The 19,464-nt window shown below is 48.7% G+C and overlaps 2 protein-coding genes across 4 annotated transcripts in view; both read right to left on the reverse strand.

Annotated features, from left to right (window-relative positions):
* Positions 1-23: 23 nt before the first annotated feature.
* arhgef18a (rho/rac guanine nucleotide exchange factor (GEF) 18a) lies at positions 24-11,674 on the reverse strand. Of its 3 annotated transcripts, XM_053884440.1 has the most exons (21): positions 11,512-11,674; positions 8,427-8,550; positions 7,468-7,521; positions 7,289-7,395; positions 6,936-7,076; positions 6,604-6,854; positions 5,642-5,767; positions 5,443-5,560; positions 5,114-5,362; positions 3,738-3,814; positions 3,449-3,639; positions 3,258-3,316; positions 2,799-2,978; positions 2,604-2,723; positions 2,423-2,541; positions 2,310-2,360; positions 2,197-2,244; positions 1,648-2,130; positions 1,279-1,576; positions 1,104-1,214; positions 24-522 (listed from the first exon to the last, which is right to left on the reverse strand). In XM_053884440.1, exons 4-21 carry the CDS (start codon positions 7,377-7,379, stop codon positions 365-367), a joined length of 2,871 nt encoding a protein of 956 aa, XP_053740415.1. In that variant the 5' UTR covers positions 7,380-7,395; positions 7,468-7,521; positions 8,427-8,550; positions 11,512-11,674; the 3' UTR covers positions 24-364. The 3 variants fall into 3 exon arrangements, with proteins under 3 accessions (XP_053740415.1, XP_053740416.1, XP_053740414.1); XM_053884441.1 differs by lacking the exon at positions 7,468-7,521 and having other exon boundaries at positions 2,423-2,538; XM_053884439.1 differs by lacking the exon at positions 7,468-7,521.
* A 1,043-nt stretch (positions 11,675-12,717) lies between these two features.
* Positions 12,718-19,464, reverse strand: part of insra (insulin receptor a) — a 44,298-nt gene continuing 37,551 nt past the window's right edge. The window contains exons 12-21 of the mRNA XM_053884437.1: positions 19,246-19,385; positions 18,878-19,037; positions 18,654-18,753; positions 18,511-18,578; positions 18,199-18,428; positions 18,007-18,117; positions 17,783-17,942; positions 17,423-17,552; positions 16,440-16,574; positions 12,718-14,110 (exon numbers count right to left, since the gene is read on the reverse strand). Coding sequence (XP_053740412.1) covers positions 13,747-14,110; positions 16,440-16,574; positions 17,423-17,552; positions 17,783-17,942; positions 18,007-18,117; positions 18,199-18,428; positions 18,511-18,578; positions 18,654-18,753; positions 18,878-19,037; positions 19,246-19,385 — 1,598 coding nt within the window. The 3' untranslated portion in view covers positions 12,718-13,746. The remainder of the gene's footprint in view (positions 14,111-16,439; positions 16,575-17,422; positions 17,553-17,782; positions 17,943-18,006; positions 18,118-18,198; positions 18,429-18,510; positions 18,579-18,653; positions 18,754-18,877; positions 19,038-19,245; positions 19,386-19,464) is intronic.

Genomic DNA, 19,464 nt, shown 5'->3' on the forward strand with positions numbered 1-19,464 from the left:
ACAGCGATACTGACAAGGCCAGGAAGCACGTTTATTCAACCCAGACATCTGGCTGTTGGCAGTTCAGCCTTTCTTCTGACATCATTTTCCAGCAGTTTTAACTGTTGAACATCGTTTAAATTATTTCCGACGGTTTCCCTGAGGGATAAAAATTAAGTCTAAAAAGAGGGAAACAAAATTTGGCACTAAAAATGGTTTAAAATAATGTGCAAACATCTAGGCACTTAAAAAAAGTTTTTTCTAAAACATTCAATTCTTCATTCTTTTGTCGCTGCATGAGGTCCCACATCTTCCTGCTCAGGCAGGAGATGAAAACAAGAGTCTTAAGCTCTAGAATGTCTCCCCCAGCCCAGAAGCTGGGGCTTCACAGGAAGATCTCCTTCTCCTTGCCTGGTTCCAGCACGTCAGAGGGGAAAGGAGGCGGTGGTGGTGGAGGAGGAGCTTCCATGTTGATGGTCCTGAGTGACGTGAAGGACTTGGAAGTTTTCACGCTGCGAGTGGAAGCCTGCGGGTTGAAGGAGCCTGGAAGAGCAAGTGACGGATGGGATGACTCAGAACAAGGCAGCTGAGCCGACAAAGACTGTGACAGGAGCAACACCTTCTTTATCATAAATGACCCGCGGGCGCAAGGTGCAAACCACGATCATGTATACATTAGAAGGATATTGGAAAAGTGTTCATAGCTTCATAGCATAGTTGAGGTTTATGAGATGCAAATTCCTCTCATCTTTTTGTCTCCATATTAAGGCAAAATGAACATGTTTGAGAACAAGGGGGATATAAAATTGATGCAAATCTTATTGGCAGCCGTTAAAAAAAAATCTCTCACAATAAAGTGGCTCGAGCCAGAACCCCCTTCATTCATGCTTCTTGCTGCTACACTGGAGTTCCGGGTCAACGTCACGACGTGTGACTTGATACATCGTACGAAGCGCTGAGATTGACGAGGTGATTACGAAGCTGCGCGCAGCGAAGAAGCTGGACGTCTGAGCGATGGTGAGACACCTCCCCTCTCTCTTGAAAAGCGGACGACAGTCCCTCAAAGCGACTTCAGTGTCGACGTGTGATCGACGGACGGAACGCGGCAGCGAGTTGGTGAATACCTGCGGGGGGGACGTTCTGAGGGCCCGTGCTCTTGGGCGCTCGCATGCTTCCACCTTCTTTCCCGGACGGGCTGCCGCGGATGGGCAGCACCTGGTTCACGTCGATGGATGCTGCTCGGAACAGAACAGAGTGTTGGCGTGAGTTGCAGACCCGGTGTGGCCCACGCCTCCTCACCTGCGCTGTGGGTCCTCTGGTGGCCCTTCACTCGGAAGCCCTTGTCCTTGCCCTTGGAGACGGCCAGCAGCTTGGTGGGGATCTGCTGCTGCACCACGGCTGGTTTGAGCACCTGGTTGGTGGTGCTGATGAGGTGGATGGGAAGGTCCGCCTTCACCGGCTGAGGGCTGATGCTCTCCTTGCGCGGAGGGACCTTGGGCGGGACCTCCAAGGGGCCCGAGCTGGACGGGATGGGCGTGTAAGCGGCAAGTCCGTTGGTGTTGCTGCGGAAGGACGAGTACGTGGAGAAGCTGGAGTACTGCGGGAGACAGGAGGCGGACGCTCAGGACAGCAGTCAGCAGGCGGCTGGATGACGCGAGTCAGACTCACGTAAGTGGGGTCCTCGTAGTTCCCCAGGTTCAGGCTGCTCAGGTGCTTCTTCAGCTTCTCCTGCTGATGCTCCAGCCGCTCCTTCTCCTGGCTCAAGCGCTCGCGCTCCTTCTCCACAGACTTGGTGGACTCCCGGAGTCGCTCCAGGTCCTGCTGGTAGCTCACCCTCCGACTCTCCAGCTCAGCCTTCTCCTCCTTCAGCTTCTCCTCCCTGGCCCGGCACTCCTCCTCCCTCTGCTTCAGCTCGCCCTCCAGCACCTCCATCTGCACGCTCTGCCGGTCCCGGTCCTTCTCCCAGCGCTGCTGCTCCTCGCGGTGCTGCGCCTGCAGCTTGTGCAGGTTGGCCAGCTCCTGCTTCTGCTTCTCCAGGTTCCTCTGCTTCTCCTGCTCCAGCAGGACGCTGCTGTACGGTCGCGAGGGTTTGCTCCGGAACTGCTGCACCTCCTGCAGCTCGATTTGACTGTCCTGCTGGGCCACCACCGCCTGGACGGAACACCAGACCGCAGCAGTCAGCTCCAGAACCAGAGAGACCGGGGTTTACAAACGCACCTGCAAACTGTAGAGCCTCTGAGCAAGCAGGATCATCCGGTCAAACATCTGCAGGGAGAAACAGAGTTGGCCTGGGAACAGTAGGACACCAGTGGAGCAGCTACAGCCGCTACCTCGGGGAAATCTCCAGAGCTGGAGTTAGTCAGTGGAGCGTCACCATCCGCCTGGAGGGACAGCAGACACGTCAGGCAACACGTCGGGGGAGTCAGCCTCGGCTCATACTCACCGACTGTTCCTGGCTCTCTGAGAACCTCAGGAGCTGGAGCTGGGGGTCGCTGGCGGTGCGATGGATGTGGGCTGGGCCTCGGTCACCGTTGCACCTCCCGTCGTCGTGGAGCTCCTCTACTGAGGGCGTCACAAAAGCTGCTGAAGCGTGGATTCATCATTGATTCATGACTGAGGGTTACCATCTAATGACTTGGATGAGGGGTTTCTCTCCCACACTGCGAAGGTCTCGGCCCTGCGGACCATCTTCTCCTCCCCCACGTGTGGGGTCAGTTCCTTGGCTCTTAACTGAAGAGCCTCCACTAAAAAGACAGAGTAGGCAGAGTTCTGAACTTCTCCACAGCTCTGGTTTCAGATCTTCGCGAGGGAAAACTCACCCTCATCGATGGCATCTTGGAGCAGCTTCGCCCCCTGCTGGAGGTCAGACGGGCTGCCAGAGAGCAGCAGACTTCTGGGGGCCGTCTCCTGTCCAGTCACATCCTCGTGCAGAGAAGCCAGGACGTGCAGTTTCTCCTCCAGGATTCGTTTTATCTGCTCGTCTTTGGCGCTTAAAAGCTCTGCAACACACACAGCAGCATTTTCACTGTTCCAGTGCATGAACACTGGGACCAGGATGATGCATTTAAAGTAACAGCTTTGAGTCTTGAACCCCGGATATCACTCCGAGAGAGTATCGTGCTGTGACTGGGATACAGAGCTGATGCCCCTGCGGAGTCGCTCACCTCGACTCCGACTCCCTCCACCTCACATCAGACCCTCACAGAAGATGAATGAGTTCCAATGCTGGTTAACCCTTCTATATAATTGAGTAAAAACTTTCAGCCTCTGCATCTCACCTTGATACTCTTGCAGCGTGGTGATCAGCTCAGTGCGGAGCTTGTCTTCTTCTGAATATCTGGGTCCAAGACACAAACCATGATGAGGTTTTCATGCAGAATGGAAACAAAGTCTGACATGTGAAGTGCTGTGATCAGAGCAAGCAGCCTTCAGGAGCGTTGTTGGGTCATGTGCAGGTGCATCATCTCACCTGTTCACAGCTTCCCAGATCAGTTTCATCCAGTTGAGCCGATCCTCCCTGGAGGCACAGTGCAGCTCATACATCTCGTACAGCTCCAGCGTGGTGGCAGTGCTGGAGCAGATGAGGAACATGGCCCGGTCCTCATGGGCCACCTCTCGGACGATGAGATTTTGGAGGGAGATGACCGGAGGCTTGTTGTCCTGCGATCAGTGGAACATAGATTGGACAAACAAACAATGACAGCAAGAACCTGCGCAAAACAGGAAGTCCAGGACGGCGCTTCCCGGCTGCAACTCACCACCGCAGCAAACACCAGCTTCTGATCCTTCTCCTGCAAGAGCAGCAGGACATCGGACAGCAGCACCGCTTGGATGTCTGCAACACAAGCCAGATGCCGCGGGGCTTCAGACACTTGAGAGCCTCTTAACTGACACCAAATTGTTGACAGTCGAGTGGTGACAAACATGTTGCTCGACAGGTCGGGAGCCCTCACATTAACTCAGCGTGAACCGAGAGTCACGAGGTTAAATATTATCCATTAAACACAGTAGCCAGGTAACACACACTCACACTGCCACCCAGCTGTCATCACTCACTCTTGGTCTTTAATTCGTCCACCATATTAGCTGTGTTGGTGCTCATACAAACAATAACCTGTGGTTTATATTAGCACCAACATCACTGATACACATGTATCAAAGGTGCGAAAAGACAAATCAGGAGTGAACTAGAGATGGGTCCAGCAACACTGACGCGCCGGTACGTGGCCCGCTTTAAGACAAGCACGTGACTGTGTCGACTCGGCAAAAACCCAGCGAACTGGGTTTATAAGGAAGCGCATCTGTCAACAGGATGCAGCTGCTGAAACAATGTGATCTCACGGTTCCTTGTGGATGTCTTTGTGAATCTAGGGAACAGCTCCAAGAGAAACGCAAGTTGTCTGCCGTGTGGGTCCATTTTGATCTCCTACCGGAGAATAGTGTATTTATTTCTATCTTTATCCAGTTTGTCTCAGATTTTCTATTCTAATTCAAATTCATTTCAAAGTATAATTTGATTGAGAAAATTTAAAAAACATTGGAATTTTTTTAAATAAAAAAAAAAAACGTTTTTCACATTATGGTACATTTTCACATTATTTAAAGATATGGAATAATAAACTTATATATTATTATACACAGTAGGTCATCAAATCAGTGTAAATTCAGTCCGTCAAGTAGGTGGCCTGCAGGGATTGTAATGTCCAGCAGGTGTCAGTATTCAGTGACAGTATCAACAAAGTATCAGCACAGTGTGTCATTGTGTCGAAACGCTTTATGAGGCCTCATGTACCCATCACGAGTGTGTACCTCCAAGTATGACCTCACATTCAAACAGATCTGAGGTGCTCTATTGAAGCCCATTGTGGTTAATGGAAGGCAGGCTGAAACCAACTACATGTCGGATCTGAAAACACCAGACCGTCAGTCAGAAGCCAGCTTTGAAACAGCAGCCACTGGGTGAGAGACGGTGGATTCTTTGGGATCAAAGTCCTGTTGCTCAATACACAACTGACTTTTGCCTTTAACTTGCACATCTCCACAGGTTGTCCTGAATGTTAAACATTAACACGTTTCACACAAACAAGGATAAACAAATCCGTCTTCAGGAAGCAGAGAAGCCGCAGTGGTCTACCTTTGACTCGACCGGAGGACTTCCAGCTCAGGACGCCCTCGTGCAGCAGCGTCTTGTCCTGGTTGATGTCCTCCCTTCGGAAGACGCGGCCGTTGTTCAGTCGCCCCTGAGACTTGGGCTCCAGCCGCAGGTAGATGTCCTTCAGCCGCAGCGCTTTCTCATAGTCGCTGACGTGAGCGTTCACCTGCGTGATGGCGTCCTTGATGAGCGCTAAACCCTGCTGCAGCGACTTGTGCTCGTCCGTGTCCGCTGTGTCCGGCAGAAAAACAGCCGTCAACAAGCAGCTACTTCCTCATTTAAGCAGAGGAGCCTGGGATGAAAGCGCCTACCTTCAGTGTTGTGGATGATTCGCTCCACCAGCACAGGATACTTGGTGATCCTCTGCGTCACCAACAGGAAACACTCGGGGATCCCCAGCCTTCTCACCAGGGGCAGCTGCCCAATTTTCTGTTTCAAAACAAAGTCCGTTCACTCTGATGGAAAGTCCAACAAAGGATGAGGACAATACAGTTGAGGAGCGACTCGAACCTTGATGAGGTTCTGCAGCTTCTTGTTGCTCTGCATCTGCTCCTTGTAGAAGGCCAAGGCCTCGCCCTGGTGGCTGCAGAAGACACTGTACCACTCCCGCATCCCCTCTCCAAGCTTGCCTGAAAACTACAACAAGGCAGACGCATCAAACACTAAGGAATGGAGCCAAGTCATCGGAGGTAGCACCAGTTCCTCCATCCACCTTCCCGTCCTCATCCATCAGTCATCGCCCCCCTGCCTGCACTCTCCTCTTCACCTCCCATCCATCACTCACACTGTCTCAAGTTTCTCCTCTTCCTCACCTCCCTCTCAGGGCGGTTTCACACCGCGGGTTCTGTCTCGAGACAAAGCTCTTTCAGCTCAGATGACCGAGATGTGAACACAAGCTAGTTGGGTTTTGGCCATGGACTTGATCCCGGCTGGAGAGCTGCACCTTGTCTCAGGAAACTCTCCACGGATGGTGAGCTTCTCACCTCAAGCAACGCAGTGCTAGATGCCAGAAACTACGTGTACAGTGCAACTCCACACAAACATGATCGATGCAGGCAGTGAAGGGTCTGATCGCTGTCTGGGCGCACAACATGGTTCAAAAACAACTTCTCGAACTCCCTGAACACACAGGAAACTGGTGCTGGGGAACGGGTCACAAACCAGCTATTTTGTGCAGAGCGCCACCAGCTGAAGAGAAAAAAAAATGACATCGCCTGAGGCGCAGAGGTGCGAGGCTGCACAGCAGGGTGCGAATTGGACTCAGGCCACCCGAGACAGAACCCGTGAAAACCGCCCTCAGTCACGTGTTGAGTTTGCCTTAAAAACGCTCACTCTTTGACAAACATGGGAGGAGCAGACAGCATTTGCTCCAGTAACATCTCTTCGTTTCAGTAAGACACAAATCCACTCACATGGTGAAATGGGAATGAAGTGAAAGCTAGAGTGTGAATTCAGTGAGTCATCAGCGGCACCTGGTTGATGAGAACGTCTCCCAGCTGAGAGATCTGGTAGTTGTTGGGGCTCCCTTCCTCCAGACTCTGGCTGCGACGCAGCTTGAGGCACTTGAGGAAATGCAGGTGCAGCGTGAGGAGGGGATCCACTCCAGAGAAGAGGCCTTCCAGTCTGGCCTCCTCCACCTGCAGGGACTGTCTCAGCTCGTGCATGTAGACGTGCTTGAGGATCCTCAGGGTGCGCACGTGATGCACCTCTGTCTGGATCAGCTCTGCGTGGATTCATCGTGAACAGGAGAAGCACGACGGTCACATCTCCTTCATTTGAGTGGCATTTTCCACATGAGCCTCACCATAAATGACGTCCTGCCTCCTGGCTGCCTCCTTCTGCAGAGCCCTCATGTAGTCCTGATCCACAGCCACGCTCCAGGACTCAGGCTCCAGAGCCTGGGCGTCAGAGTCCAGCTCGCCTCGCAGCCAGGTGTAATGTGCATCTATGCACAAAGATCAGCAGACTGTCACTGACCTCACATGAGCAAGACGCGTCAGGTGACTCATCTTCCGTCATTTAAAAAGAGAGAGTTTGAAATGTGTTTGTGTGGACAGAACTCCATGAATTATGAGGCACAGGATCAGTTTAGCTCCCGACTGAAAGTCTCATCAACGTTAGCTGTCGGCGCCCCCTGGGTGCAGCCGACCCACTGACCTTCTAGATTGATGTGTTCGGCCACAGAAACAGCCGGAGGAACCGCGTCGTCCGGGGTGAGCTTCACACGGAACCCATCCAGCTCATCCATCTGTGCCAGACCGGACCTAAGACACAGCAGGCAAGTGAGCGTGGCACAGCAGTGTGGAACTGACTTCCATTTCATCGACATCACGTACAGTAAGAACTGTATCAGCAGCAGCAGGCACAGATCAGTCTCACACACCAGGCAGCTTGAATACAAAAAAACAAATTGAATTCGAAAAAATTAATAAATAAATAAATTTTCATTCCGAAAAATGATGTTTTGAAGCCCTGTTATTAAGGTGTGAATGAAAAAAATACATTATATTTTAAAGAGTTTACAATACAGCATGAAAACAATAACAATTTAATTTAAGTTATTCTTTCTTTTTTTTTATGAGTTAAAAACTGATGGAACAGAAACGGCTGCTCCAATCTACATGCTATTTACTTTGCAACTTGCCATCAAACTCCATATAAAAGAAGTAAATAATGCCACGCTGTATGATTCTGTGATCACGATTTCAAATGTCCAGTTTCCTCCAACGACATTGAATGCCACGTCACTTGCGGTTCAGCACTGCAAGCATGGACCAGAGTCAGAGCAAGAACACGCCACCAACGACATTTCTGAGCCATCAGTTTTGAACTTGTTAAAAAAAAAAATAAAAAAAATAAAAAAAAATATATAATCGTAAAAAACGTTTCAAATCTGAAAAAAAATAGAATTCGTAAATACAATTTCAAACCGAAAAAAAAAATCTTTTTTACTAACTTGAATCAGATGAATAATTTTCACACTATATTGAAAACTTTTTAAAATTCTATGTTCATTTTTTTTCCTATTCAGATCTTAATAACATCAAAACATCATTTTACAGAATGATTTTAATTTTTTTTTTATTCAAATCTCGATCGCAGAGATATCCCTCCACACAGGCCCTCTAGTGGTCAGGGACACCACAACATATGTCAAACTTCACAACAAAACAGACTATGACTTGCATTGACACAGTTTTTGTGTCTCACTAAGAAAAATAGTGTCGATCCACAGAGGAATCCCTTTAATATTAGTTGGAAACGGCTGAGGAAATGGACCAAAACACTGACCCACCTGGAATCTTGTATTTAGAGAATCAATAGGTTTGTTTTCGGGAGGAAAGTGTCATGCCTGTACGAGAGAAGTCCTCAGGGGAGGGGGGGTGAACATCATCCCATCAGGTCACACCACACAACAACTGTGGGGCAGAAGAACAGCAGTTCACACAAGTGAATGCGCTTATACGGGAAGCAGTGCGCGACGTATCTGAAATAGTTGTGTAATGATTATTGAATTTAAACCAGGCATTTGAACCTGTGCAGGAGACACCAGTGAACTGACAGTCGGGTTCAGAAAAGGTAGAGCTCATCATTAAAAGCACATGGCAAAGAGGTAAATTAAAATGCTGACTAGTGACTGACTAAGGTCTGAAAAAGTGACAGCGAGAGAATGCAAGTGATCTTCATCCAACAAAGATCTGTTGCAAAACAAACGAAGCCTCGTGCAAACTGGTTTGACGAACCGCAGCTCAGGTTTGATGTTGAAAACCAGCGACAGCAAGGAAACAAAGCGCTCACTGCAACAGTCACAGCTGCTCAGCGCTGCTCATGTCGCCACAGTTCACATCCTTCTAATGCCTCAACAACAATATAAAGTAAGGTTTGTCTCGCCACAATGACCTGCGTGGCTGTGGTGCCGTTTCTGTCAGCACTGAGGGAAGTTGGACAGGTGCAGCGGTGGCAGGGGGAAGTCGGACACTTGTCAGGTGGAGAGGGAGCCAGGGACACCACAGTTCACAGGAATAACTACCGTAAATACACGGTGACATAAAGTCTCTGTTTGACTCTCTGGAGCGAGACCCTCTCAACACACACGCTAGAAATGAGAGATTTAATAGAGCTCACACTCAGAGCTGACGCACAAAACATCAGGGACAGTTATCAAAAGTTGCAGCCCTTGTTTTCAAGGCTGATACCAACAACGTGTAAAACCCCAGGCCTGAGGGCCACATCAGGCCATCCAAGTCATTTAATGGGGACGGCTTCAGTCATAGCAACAGCTTGGGACGACACTTGGGTGTGGCTTCAGAAGGGCCCGATTTGACTTGGGTCGGAATAGTTCAGTCACTTTTGCTTGAATATGGAGGAGGTTCTCAGAACTGCCGCGGTAAATAATACCGTCTAATGCACTGTTTACATTCTGGTTCAAACAATGCAACTGTTCTTTTCAAACCACGCTACTGTCACTGATCACATGCTTCCTTACGTTGCTGTTCCCCAATATATGCACCAGAGGGAGCAGCCCAGAGTCAAAGGTTAATCACAACAACAAAGTCCAAAACCAACGTGGCGTCAGTGAACGAAGCATTGCTCATGTAGCTCTGGCACAACAGAGGAAATCAAAGGCAGCAGTGTGGGCGCTGAGGCTGTTAGATAAGTCGCAAAATATTGGTAACGTCGAGCAAAAATAGGACTTAAATCTGAAGCGCACATGCAACAAAACAAAAGCCCGATGCAGATGCAAAGGGAACAGGCAGAATAAAACACCTGTCCAAGTGTATTGACTAATAGTGGGCCACTAAAAGCTTTTCTGTTTTACACCTTTGCAAGCGAGACGCTCAGTTATCATCCATCAGCCACGTGTGGTGGCAGAGTAATGACTCAGTTCAATGACTTGAATGGGCCCCAGGGCCATTTGCTCTGGGAAAGGTGGCCCCGAGACCAGAAAGGTGAAGAAGCCCTGCTCTCAGTGACTGACATGTGATTCCGACCCCACCCAACATGAGTTCTGACACCGCAGTAAACACTTAGTGCCGCTCTAGTGAGCAGCGCGACTGCAGGTGAATGTTCTCGAGCCTCCTGACAGCTCATTAGCTTGTGTGGCTGCTGTCAACGGTGGCCACACCTCAGATGACTCACTCCAGATTGGAAAGGGAAAAGAGGAGCAGAAATGCAGGTCATTTCACTCCACGGAGCAAAAACAAGACCAGCAAGTCAGCCAAGTCTGCCGCAGAGTCCTGGAGGGAGACATTCTCAGCCCTCTCACCAAAATAGAACCAGCATGAGACCAAGACATCTGCCACTCTCGCAACCACGGCTTCGCCTCCGAAGACGTGGACACGCCAGTGTCAACAGATGAATTCTCCCACGGTCATCACCGCGGAAGCCCAGCGGCTGCACGGCCTCCACATCCCAGTGCAGGTTCCTCCAGCTGGTTCGGTCACTTTTAAAGGGGAATTAAAAAAAAAAAAAAAAACTCAACGTATTGCTGTTGCATAAATACAAAGTGGATTTTCTTCAAGGCATCAGTCCAGGTGGAGGAGGCAGCCGTCCGAGGCCTGGCATTCCTCCAGCAGTTCATCGCTTTAACTTTGGCTTCATCACAACCACAAAACTCTACTTCAACTACAGTTCATTCTGACTTCTATATTAAGTAAATATCTTACATGACGAAAATGCAAACACTAAGGTATAAAACAAGGAAAAAAAACACTAAAAATAAAATATAATAAAATAATATTAATATATAATACAACATATATATTATATGTAATAATATAATATATCATTTTTAAAAAAATCACCATTCAGCGACATCTCCGACTGCAGTTATAAACTTAGACACAAAAATACTATAAAAATAACGATATCAGTGATTGTGTAGTCGATTTTAACACTGCAATGATTCCATCAGAATTTACAGAATTTACATCTAAGCTCCTTCCTGTTTAACCAGATTCAACGCATGCGTTTTCATTGTTATCGTCGGGTCATCTTGGGGTATAAACCAGCCATTTTAAGTAGTAAAATTCCGTATTTCAGATTGAATACGAATGGGGAATGTCTTCTTCCCACCGCTAGAATTCACACTGGTTTTTAGAGCCATGGGTTTGAGGAGACAGCGAGAGGCAGGTCAACACGACAGGTGGAGTTTCAGGTAGAAAAACAAACATGGAGGCAGCAGCTGTCGAGCTAAGCTACTGTCTCCGTGATGTGTTCGTGATGTGTTCATGAGCTCGCGCCCGCGAGGTGACGCTTCACACCGCCACACGGACCCGAGACCCACTCGGTACACTGTAGAAATTCAAATTCACTCAACAATGACTCCAAACTTGTGGGACACTTTCAAGTCAACGGCAACACGCGAGCGCTTTTCTGACCTCAGTGTCGGCGCAGAGTCTCCGGACGAGGCGGGAAAGGGGACTTTCATGTTTGTTCCGCGGTGCTTCTCAGTGGTGCCGAGAGGACAGGTGCAGCCATGACGCCAGGTAGACGCTCAAATAGACGTGCAGGTGAGCGTCCGCTTCGTGGGACGGCTGTGGGGGAAATTCCAACTCGAATCGCTGCTGACAGAAACTCCCCTTTCAGGCCCGTCAGGGGGCGAAGTTGGCTCCGAATCATTTCTGTCAGAAAATACTCCCGCGTCATTTGAAATCCGAAATTTTATTCCACGGAATATTTAATTTGTGTTGCACGCACAACGGCAATTTTGTATTTCATATTTTATTTGCTTTAATAGCTTTTAATTTTGAGATACATTCTATTTCAAAATTCTCTGTATTTCGTAATAAATGGATGATATTTTAATAGGATGAATATCGTGGCAACACATGCTGTAATGGCACTTACTTTTAAGGTGCTTTTCCCTGTATATTAGGCACAATAGTACTGTTGCAATGTACATGACTCGTTTTCAATTTCAAGGAAAGTAACCTTACCATTCCAACAGGAGGAGACATTTTTAAAACGGTTTTGAAAGAGCAATAATTAAACTTTTATTTATTCAAAACGTGGAAGTTAAAGAGATGATGAAGGTTTGTTAAATTGAATTCTGGAATAAGTGTTATTTGAGAGTGTTTACACAAACATAGTGAGAAGCCGAATCGTACCATCCACCTGAGTACTGGATTTGAACCAGCAACCCTTCCAAATTTAAGGCAAAATAAACTTAAACCTCATGGGTAACAGTTTTTTTTTTTTACTGAATCAGTTTTAAATAGGTTTGACTCACCTTCCAAGGGTGGTGGGGGGGGGTGGTAATACGGTGTTGCGTTCAACTGCTGATGGGAGCGTGGGAAAAACGAGCTCTTCATCAGTGACGCCCACTGCTCTTGTTTATTCATTGTTATTTGTACTCCAAACATTTATATTTATTTGTTTTATATTTGTGTTCCCACGCCTAAGCGACCGCAGCCCCTTTATTTCGCAACACTCGTGGCCCCTCAGGAAATTAAAATTTCCACCCGCGCTTGCATGTTATACGTTGCACGGCCCGGTTTCTCCGACAGATGGCGCCGCAGCATCAGACTCGCGCTGTGCTGGCGGAAGCGGCTCAAAACACAAGGTTCAATAACAGACGTGGTCTCTTGTTGGTAGCACGTTGCTGCAATATGTACATTTTATTTGATCTCGATATGACGGGCAGACATCTCAAGCTGAAGACACTCCTCCGGGCATCGCATTAAAAAAAACCCCACCAAGTGCTGTTGGTTGATCATGAGTCCACACGAACGCAAATTAGTATGATTCTCAGGATTAGAAAAAACATAAGAGACTAACATGTAAAAACAGTTTTCTAGGGTCAGAAATACCTGGACGACACATATGTACAAAGAACATCAACAATATATAGATCTGTTTATACCCACTAAAATATACCAAGGAAGCAGCTATTGGTCGACCGGAGGTTCTTGAGAACAAACAGTTTAAATATCCTTCAGTTGCAAAGATGAAAGAGGAGAAAGTCGTGGAAATAAATAAAGCCGTCCTCTGTGTGTGTGTGTGTGTGTGTCTGGAGGGTGGAATACTGCAGAGTGTGAGGAGCTAAGCCACTTCAACCAGCTTCTCCGGCGGATCCCAGTTTGTTCAAGATCCTGTTCAGTTCGCCGCTTGCATATGGAGACACGGTTCCACTGCAGCTGGAGCTGGAGCTGGGGATGAGACGGAAGGGCACTTTTCAAAAACAAACCCCGGGATGAACCCTTTTATTAAAGGGGGAGGGTTGAGGGTTGGTGGGGGGGTAGCAGCCTTCTTGTTGCCAACAGTTTGTTTCACAGTTGAATTCATTAATCCACCCAGTCTCGCACAAACTTGGCAATATATATATATATATGTATATATATATATATATATATATATTTATATATTTACAGTATAGAAACTACAATCATCGACGAGAGAAACGCAGGAGGGTCCTTAAATACAAAAGTGTCTGGTGGCATCGGAGGGGGGAGGAAGGAGGGGGGAGGGGGAGCTGTAGTGTGTGTTTGTGGCATCTGAAGAGAAAATAAAGTCCTGAGATATGCGAGTGTCTCTGATAAAACTGTGATCTATAAAAAGAAAAAAAATGACAACAAAATATAGACTCTATTTGGACAGGTGCTGGCGGCGGTGTGTTAGGAGGGGCTGGAGCGGGGCAGGGCCAGTATTCGTCCGTTGGTCTTGCCACCGTTCATGTGTGTGAAGGGGATGTGGTGCTCCTCGTAGCTGCCCCTCAGGCCCATGGAGGAGGCCTCGTCCCGCTCCAGGCCTTGCTCCCGGTGGGAGGAGGAGGAGCAGGACGGGTCTAGCGGGATGCTCTCCATGTTCTCCATGTCCAGGTCGAAGTCGTCGCTCTCGGGCGGCTTGTTCTCCTCGCTGTAGAAGAAGGACACGTCCTGGAAGGAGGGGTGCAGGTCCTCGCGGAGCATCTCGATGATCTCCTGGAAGGTGGGTCGCATCTTGGGGTTGTACTGCCAGCACATCTGCATCAGGTTGTGCCTGCGGAGGGACAGGGCATTTTTAGCGCCGCACAACCCCTCAGCTCCAAGGTCCAGTCTCAATGGCAGAAAACATGAACCATTAAAAGTTTGAGTGCCTCCCATCTCCGTTACACCACTAGCTTTTACATTTTAAGAGGAAATATTTTCCTTTTTAAATCCATTTCAATTACTGATACTTGAATATTTACATGTATTTAAATCTGGTTGTACGGTGGCCCAGTGGTTGGTGCTGCAGCCTCAGAACCGTGTTGAGTTTTAATGCAGGTTTCCTCTCACATACACTGATGTGGGGGTCAGGGTCAGTGTGTGTTTGGATGAGTGTCTCGCCCCGGCCAGCTGGGATCGGGCACCAGTCCCGAGTGGCTGAATCCATTTTTGAATATGAATCTTAACTATTTTCGTACATTATTACGATTCTCTTCAGACAGTTCCTTTGTTTCTTCAGACTGTTTTAGCTTCATGTCGGGATTATTTCCTCTGAACCCCTGAATTGCAGCCTAATCTCCACCCAATAGGCCTCCAGCACACTGTACATTCCTGACATCTGAAGCCAGTCAGAAACCCTCATTCTTTGCTAATCCAAAAATCGCCCGGCTCCTGAAGAGGCGGGCGTGTTTGCGGTCTCGATCAGGATTAGCGGCGTGTTGCTGTGGTAATCTGCGGTCAGGGCCGGCGCCTGGCGGTGGCCCCGAGCGGCGAGTCCCAGCTGGCCGAATGTCACGGCCCTTCTCGCTTTTCCAACACTTCCTGTCTGTGTCCGATGACACTGTCAAATAAAGGTGAAAGGGCTGCCAAAATAATCCGGCTCCAAAATAGACCTGCATCTTTCACAGCTTCTGAGCCTGCAGCAGCTTCTGCCAGACATCACCGAGCCCCTCCCTTCCCCCGCCTCGGACCCCAAACTCTTCCAGGCTGTGGCAGGTCAGTGGGAGGACACGGCCCCTGCAGCTCTGCTTCACTGTCATGGAAGGATCCTCTGGAACCTTCACTTCTGCCTCCATAGAGTTGCAGAGTCCCAGCTCCCTGGGGCGACAGGTGCGGGACACCAACCTCACGTGGCAACAGTTCAATTTCACAGTAATAATCTGCTTTAACAATAACAGTAAAATACATGAAAATATTATAAAAAACATTCCTATCTTCTGTGGAATTTTAAATCTGCTGTATTTTATTATATTATACATATTTTTTGGTAAAATAAAATGATAAAAAATGACTCCCCCTACCTCACAAACATTTTTTTCAGATAAAACAATGTCACAAAATATTATTAACTGATCTTGGTAACATCAAGGCTTCATTTTAATTCTGAGATTTTTTAAAAATCCTGTCAAACTGCTGCTCCATCACGTGTGATTCCGAACGTCCTCAGCAGGAGTCAGTGTCTGGGGTAATGAAAAGCCCACTCCTGCTTTAACCGGATAAAACAACCCTATTTTGGGGTAACGTCTTGCAACTATTGATCAGTCTGAGCTGCGTTTCATCAGCAGCCAGCAGAAAATGGTGAATCGATGTCATGTAACCAGATCAGGTCTCCGGGCTAATGTACTTAGGTCGGAGGTTTTCCAGGCTCCACCCTCGCCGGGAGGACGTGAACCCATCCATAAACACAGATGGACCATGATAAAAATACACCTAAAAAAAGTCACATTCGTGGAAAAATGAATAAAACTGTGTGAGAACGAAGTGAGAATTAGTAAGTAAAGAAAAGAAAAATGACAAGGAACCCCAAAAATCCCAGACGGGATCAAAGAGTCACACAAGAGATGAGCTAACAGGACACAGTACTCAAAACATGGCAGTCAAAGGAAGTGAGAGGTGGGTGGCCTAGGTGAGAAGCGCCCCCTGCTGTGCAGCCTGGCACCTACGCGCCTCAGGCGATGTCCTTGTTTTTCTTCTCAGCAGGGGGCGCTCTGTGCAAAATAGCTGGTTTTACACCCACAACTGAGTAGATCTTAAGGAAGGCATCACTAGGGTCTGGAGCCTGAACCGATTTACCATGGGCTCGACCTCCTTACTCTTATTTCTTAACACTACGAGTCATCGTCACCTCAGATATTAACGGCTGGAGCACAACGTGTCGTTTCACAGCCAAAACTAAACATGAAAGACTGATATTACAAGAAAATAGTGAAAACAAGCTGTGTAATACGGAGCGTCTGGATTCATCCATGTTGCTCTCACAACACGTTGAACACAGTCACAGAATAATTCACTATAAAATGCTAATGACATTAGATGTTGTGACGTCACCATGGCGACAGACAAGTTAACTAAGGCCAATACAGCACAATAGAATGGAGCGGCGTGACTGATCCTGAACTCACAGTCTGTCGGCGCAGTTGTCCGGCCGCTCCAGGTAGCCTCCGTCCATGACGAACTTCAGGACCTGCTCATTGGACAGACCCTGGTACGGCTGCTCGGCCAGCGTGCTGATCTCCCACAGGACGACCCCGAATGACCTGGCGGGGTGAGGAAAAACAGCGCAGACAAAGGGGGGATGAGGACAAGGCAGCGAGTCGGCCGACACTTGAGATCAGTCTGTAAACACTTGACGTGGGGAGCAGGGAGACGGAGGGCGGCGGCGCCGCAGCAGAGGGGAGGCTGGAATCATGAGACTGGAGCAGCAAAACTCACGCCACACCTTGAGCAAAACTGGCTAGAGGGTTTCCATTTGCAGCTTTGGACCGTTTTCCTTTCCATGAGGAACCTCTACCATGTTATTTATCAAATCTAAATAACTAGCATTAGCATCGTACACACCGGTTTGAATTTGAAAATGTTTTAAACATCAACACAATGTCATACACTACTTTGGAAAGGAACTCTTGTGTGGACCAATCATTGACAGGACATTTTGGTTGGTCCTCATAAGACTTATAAAATCATGAGATCACTGTAATTGGGATTAAGTTTGGTTAAGAGTCCTCATTTGTTTTGGATGGTTGGGTTTAGGGTGAGACGCAGGAGGAAGCATTATGGCAATAAGAGGACCCCACAAGGATAGAGATACAAACATGTGTGTCTGAAAATGTCCTCACAACATTCCAACACCATCCTTGAACAAGAATCATGGATCGGGACAACCAGTTTGAGGACAGGAGTGAAGCCAAGTCATCTTTTAGAGACTCGGATTAGAGCTTCCTAAACTTCAGAGGGATCCCAGCCTTTCATTGACAGAGCAGACAACCACTCTGGCGAGGGAACATCTGGGCTAGAAATACCTGCGTGCCAAGTGTCCTGACACCAGTAAGGGGCAAAGAACCAACAGTAAATCACGATCAGGCACGCGACACACACAGCCACTGACCAGCAGTCTGAGTTGGCCGTGAAGACTCCGTCCTTCAGGGACTCAGGTGCCATCCACCGGACCGGCAACATGCCCTTCCCTCCTTTTCGGTAGTAATCCGTCTCGTAGATGTCTCGGGTCATCCCGAAGTCTGGAAATACACAACAACTTTGGATTTATGCCTCAAACTTTTCCCTCTGAGAGCCACAACGTGGGCTTCAAATCCTAAATCTTCATGTTTCGGCCTATTCACTTATGGACCCTGTCTGGTCCTCGTCCGTCTCTATTCACTCCCACTGGGATCATGTCCGTCTTTTTCTCTTCTATGAAGAAGCTCATAAAGACTCCTAACGCCTTGTTGAAAGGTGGTCTGTCACTCGCCTCCGATCTTGATGGTGAAGTCGTGAGCCACCATGCAGTTCCTGGCTGCCAGGTCTCTGTGGACGAACTTCTTGGCGTTCAGATAAGCCATGCCGTCTGCGATCTCGGCAGCCATCTGGATCATCTCCTTCAGCGTGGGAGGGGGGCGTCCGGGGTTGTTCTGCAGGCGAGGCAGCAGCTCACACACAGGTTCTCCAACCTTCTCTTTGAGCCAAGTTCCGTACCTCGGCTTCGGGTCTCAGAGACCGCAGGTAGCTCTTCAGGTCTCCATGAGTCATCAGCTCCATCACCACCAGCGTGGGCTGCCCCTTCGACACCACGCCCAGCAGACGGACCTGCGAAGAGCACACCGAACATCTGTGACTAAACTCCCCCCACCTTGGGATCCACATTGCACTGGGATCCTGTTGTCTCACCACGTGGTGACAGCTGAAAGCCTTCATGACGGACGCCTCATTCAGGAACTCGATTCTCTCCCTCAGACTGGCCGATTCGTTGACCGTCTTCACAGCCACTCGAGTCTCCGACTCGCCCTTGATGATGTCCTTGGCGATGCCCTCGTACACCATGCCGAAGGAGCCCAGGCCCAGCTGCCTCAGGATGGTGATCTTCTCGCGGGCCACCTCCCACTCGTCCTCCTCGTACACTGCAACAGACACACACGTGTGTGACACAGTGATGAAGAGCTGAAGACAGCAGCCGGCTGAGCTTCTGCACGCGGCCCTCACCGTCATTAGCGCTGAGGTACTCTGGGTTGGAGGAGGCATAGATGGGCCCGCTGGGGCCTTGAGTTTGACTAAAAGCAAACAGGAACATTTAGAAAAACACCATGCAAATTGGCTCTAAAAGCATGTTTTGGAAAACAGCGTACTTCTTTTTGAACATGACGAATCCTGCCACAGCGATAAACAACAGCAGGACGAAGCAAATAACCGGCCCAATGACGATCTTCACGACACTGAGAGGATCATCTGGGTGAAAACAACAGGCAGTGAGTCATATTTTGGAGAAAAACAAATTTTCTAATTAACCGCTGAAAGGGCTGCGGAGCGGGTCGGGTCATCTTGGTCGTGAGTGAGTGAGTCACAGACTTACGAGCATCCTGCACGTAGAAGTACGTGGGCTCGGTCCAGGACCCGTTCCCAGCCAGCGACGTGGCCCGGATTCGGACGCTGTAGTTCCCAGAATGCATCACTCTCAGCTTGAAACCTGGCGTCGTCTTGTACAGGTTCCGGGAGACGCAGTGCTTCTGCTCCTGTGGAGAAGTTCAGAAGGTCGTCTCACTGCCACAGGCCTTTCCTCTCGCCCCACACAGGGGGGCCACAGACAGCCACTCACAACGAAAGACAATAATTTCGTGCTCTCGGGAGGAAACCGGAGGTTCCACATGATTTGATGACATCACGGTCAGTTGAAAGAAGAGAAATGAAACTAGTCCACACACGAGAGAGAAGAAAGCCCACCTCCACGTCTCCAAGTCTTTTGTAGTTGACGTCGTACAGGATGATCATGCCATTGGGGGCCGCAGGCTCCTGCCACTTGATGTGCACCGACATATCGGTCACCTCGCATGTGATGGGTCCAACGATGTCGTCCGCTTTGTCTGAGGAGACAGTCTCAGTTTTATCTCGACAGTCATCCAGGACGTGAAAAATATTTTCTGTTTCACACAATAATTTCTT

This window comes from Synchiropus splendidus, chromosome 13 (genome assembly GCF_027744825.2).
Source record: "Synchiropus splendidus isolate RoL2022-P1 chromosome 13, RoL_Sspl_1.0, whole genome shotgun sequence".
Lineage (NCBI taxonomy): Eukaryota > Metazoa > Chordata > Actinopteri > Syngnathiformes > Callionymidae > Synchiropus > Synchiropus splendidus.

Excerpts from the sequence above, each read along its gene's own strand:
- arhgef18a (XM_053884439.1), bottom strand. The coding sequence starts at position 7,379 with ATGGATGAGCTGGATGGGTTCCGTGTGAAGCTCACCCCGGACGACGCG. Across the intron at positions 5,561-5,641 it reads AGCTGCAGAACCTCATCAAG|AAAATTGGGCAGCTGCCCCT; the intron begins GTTCGAGTCGCT and ends GTTTTGAAACAG. Across the intron at positions 3,815-5,113 it reads GTCCTCCGGTCGAGTCAAAG|ACATCCAAGCGGTGCTGCTG; the intron begins GTAGACCACTGC and ends CTTGTGTTGCAG.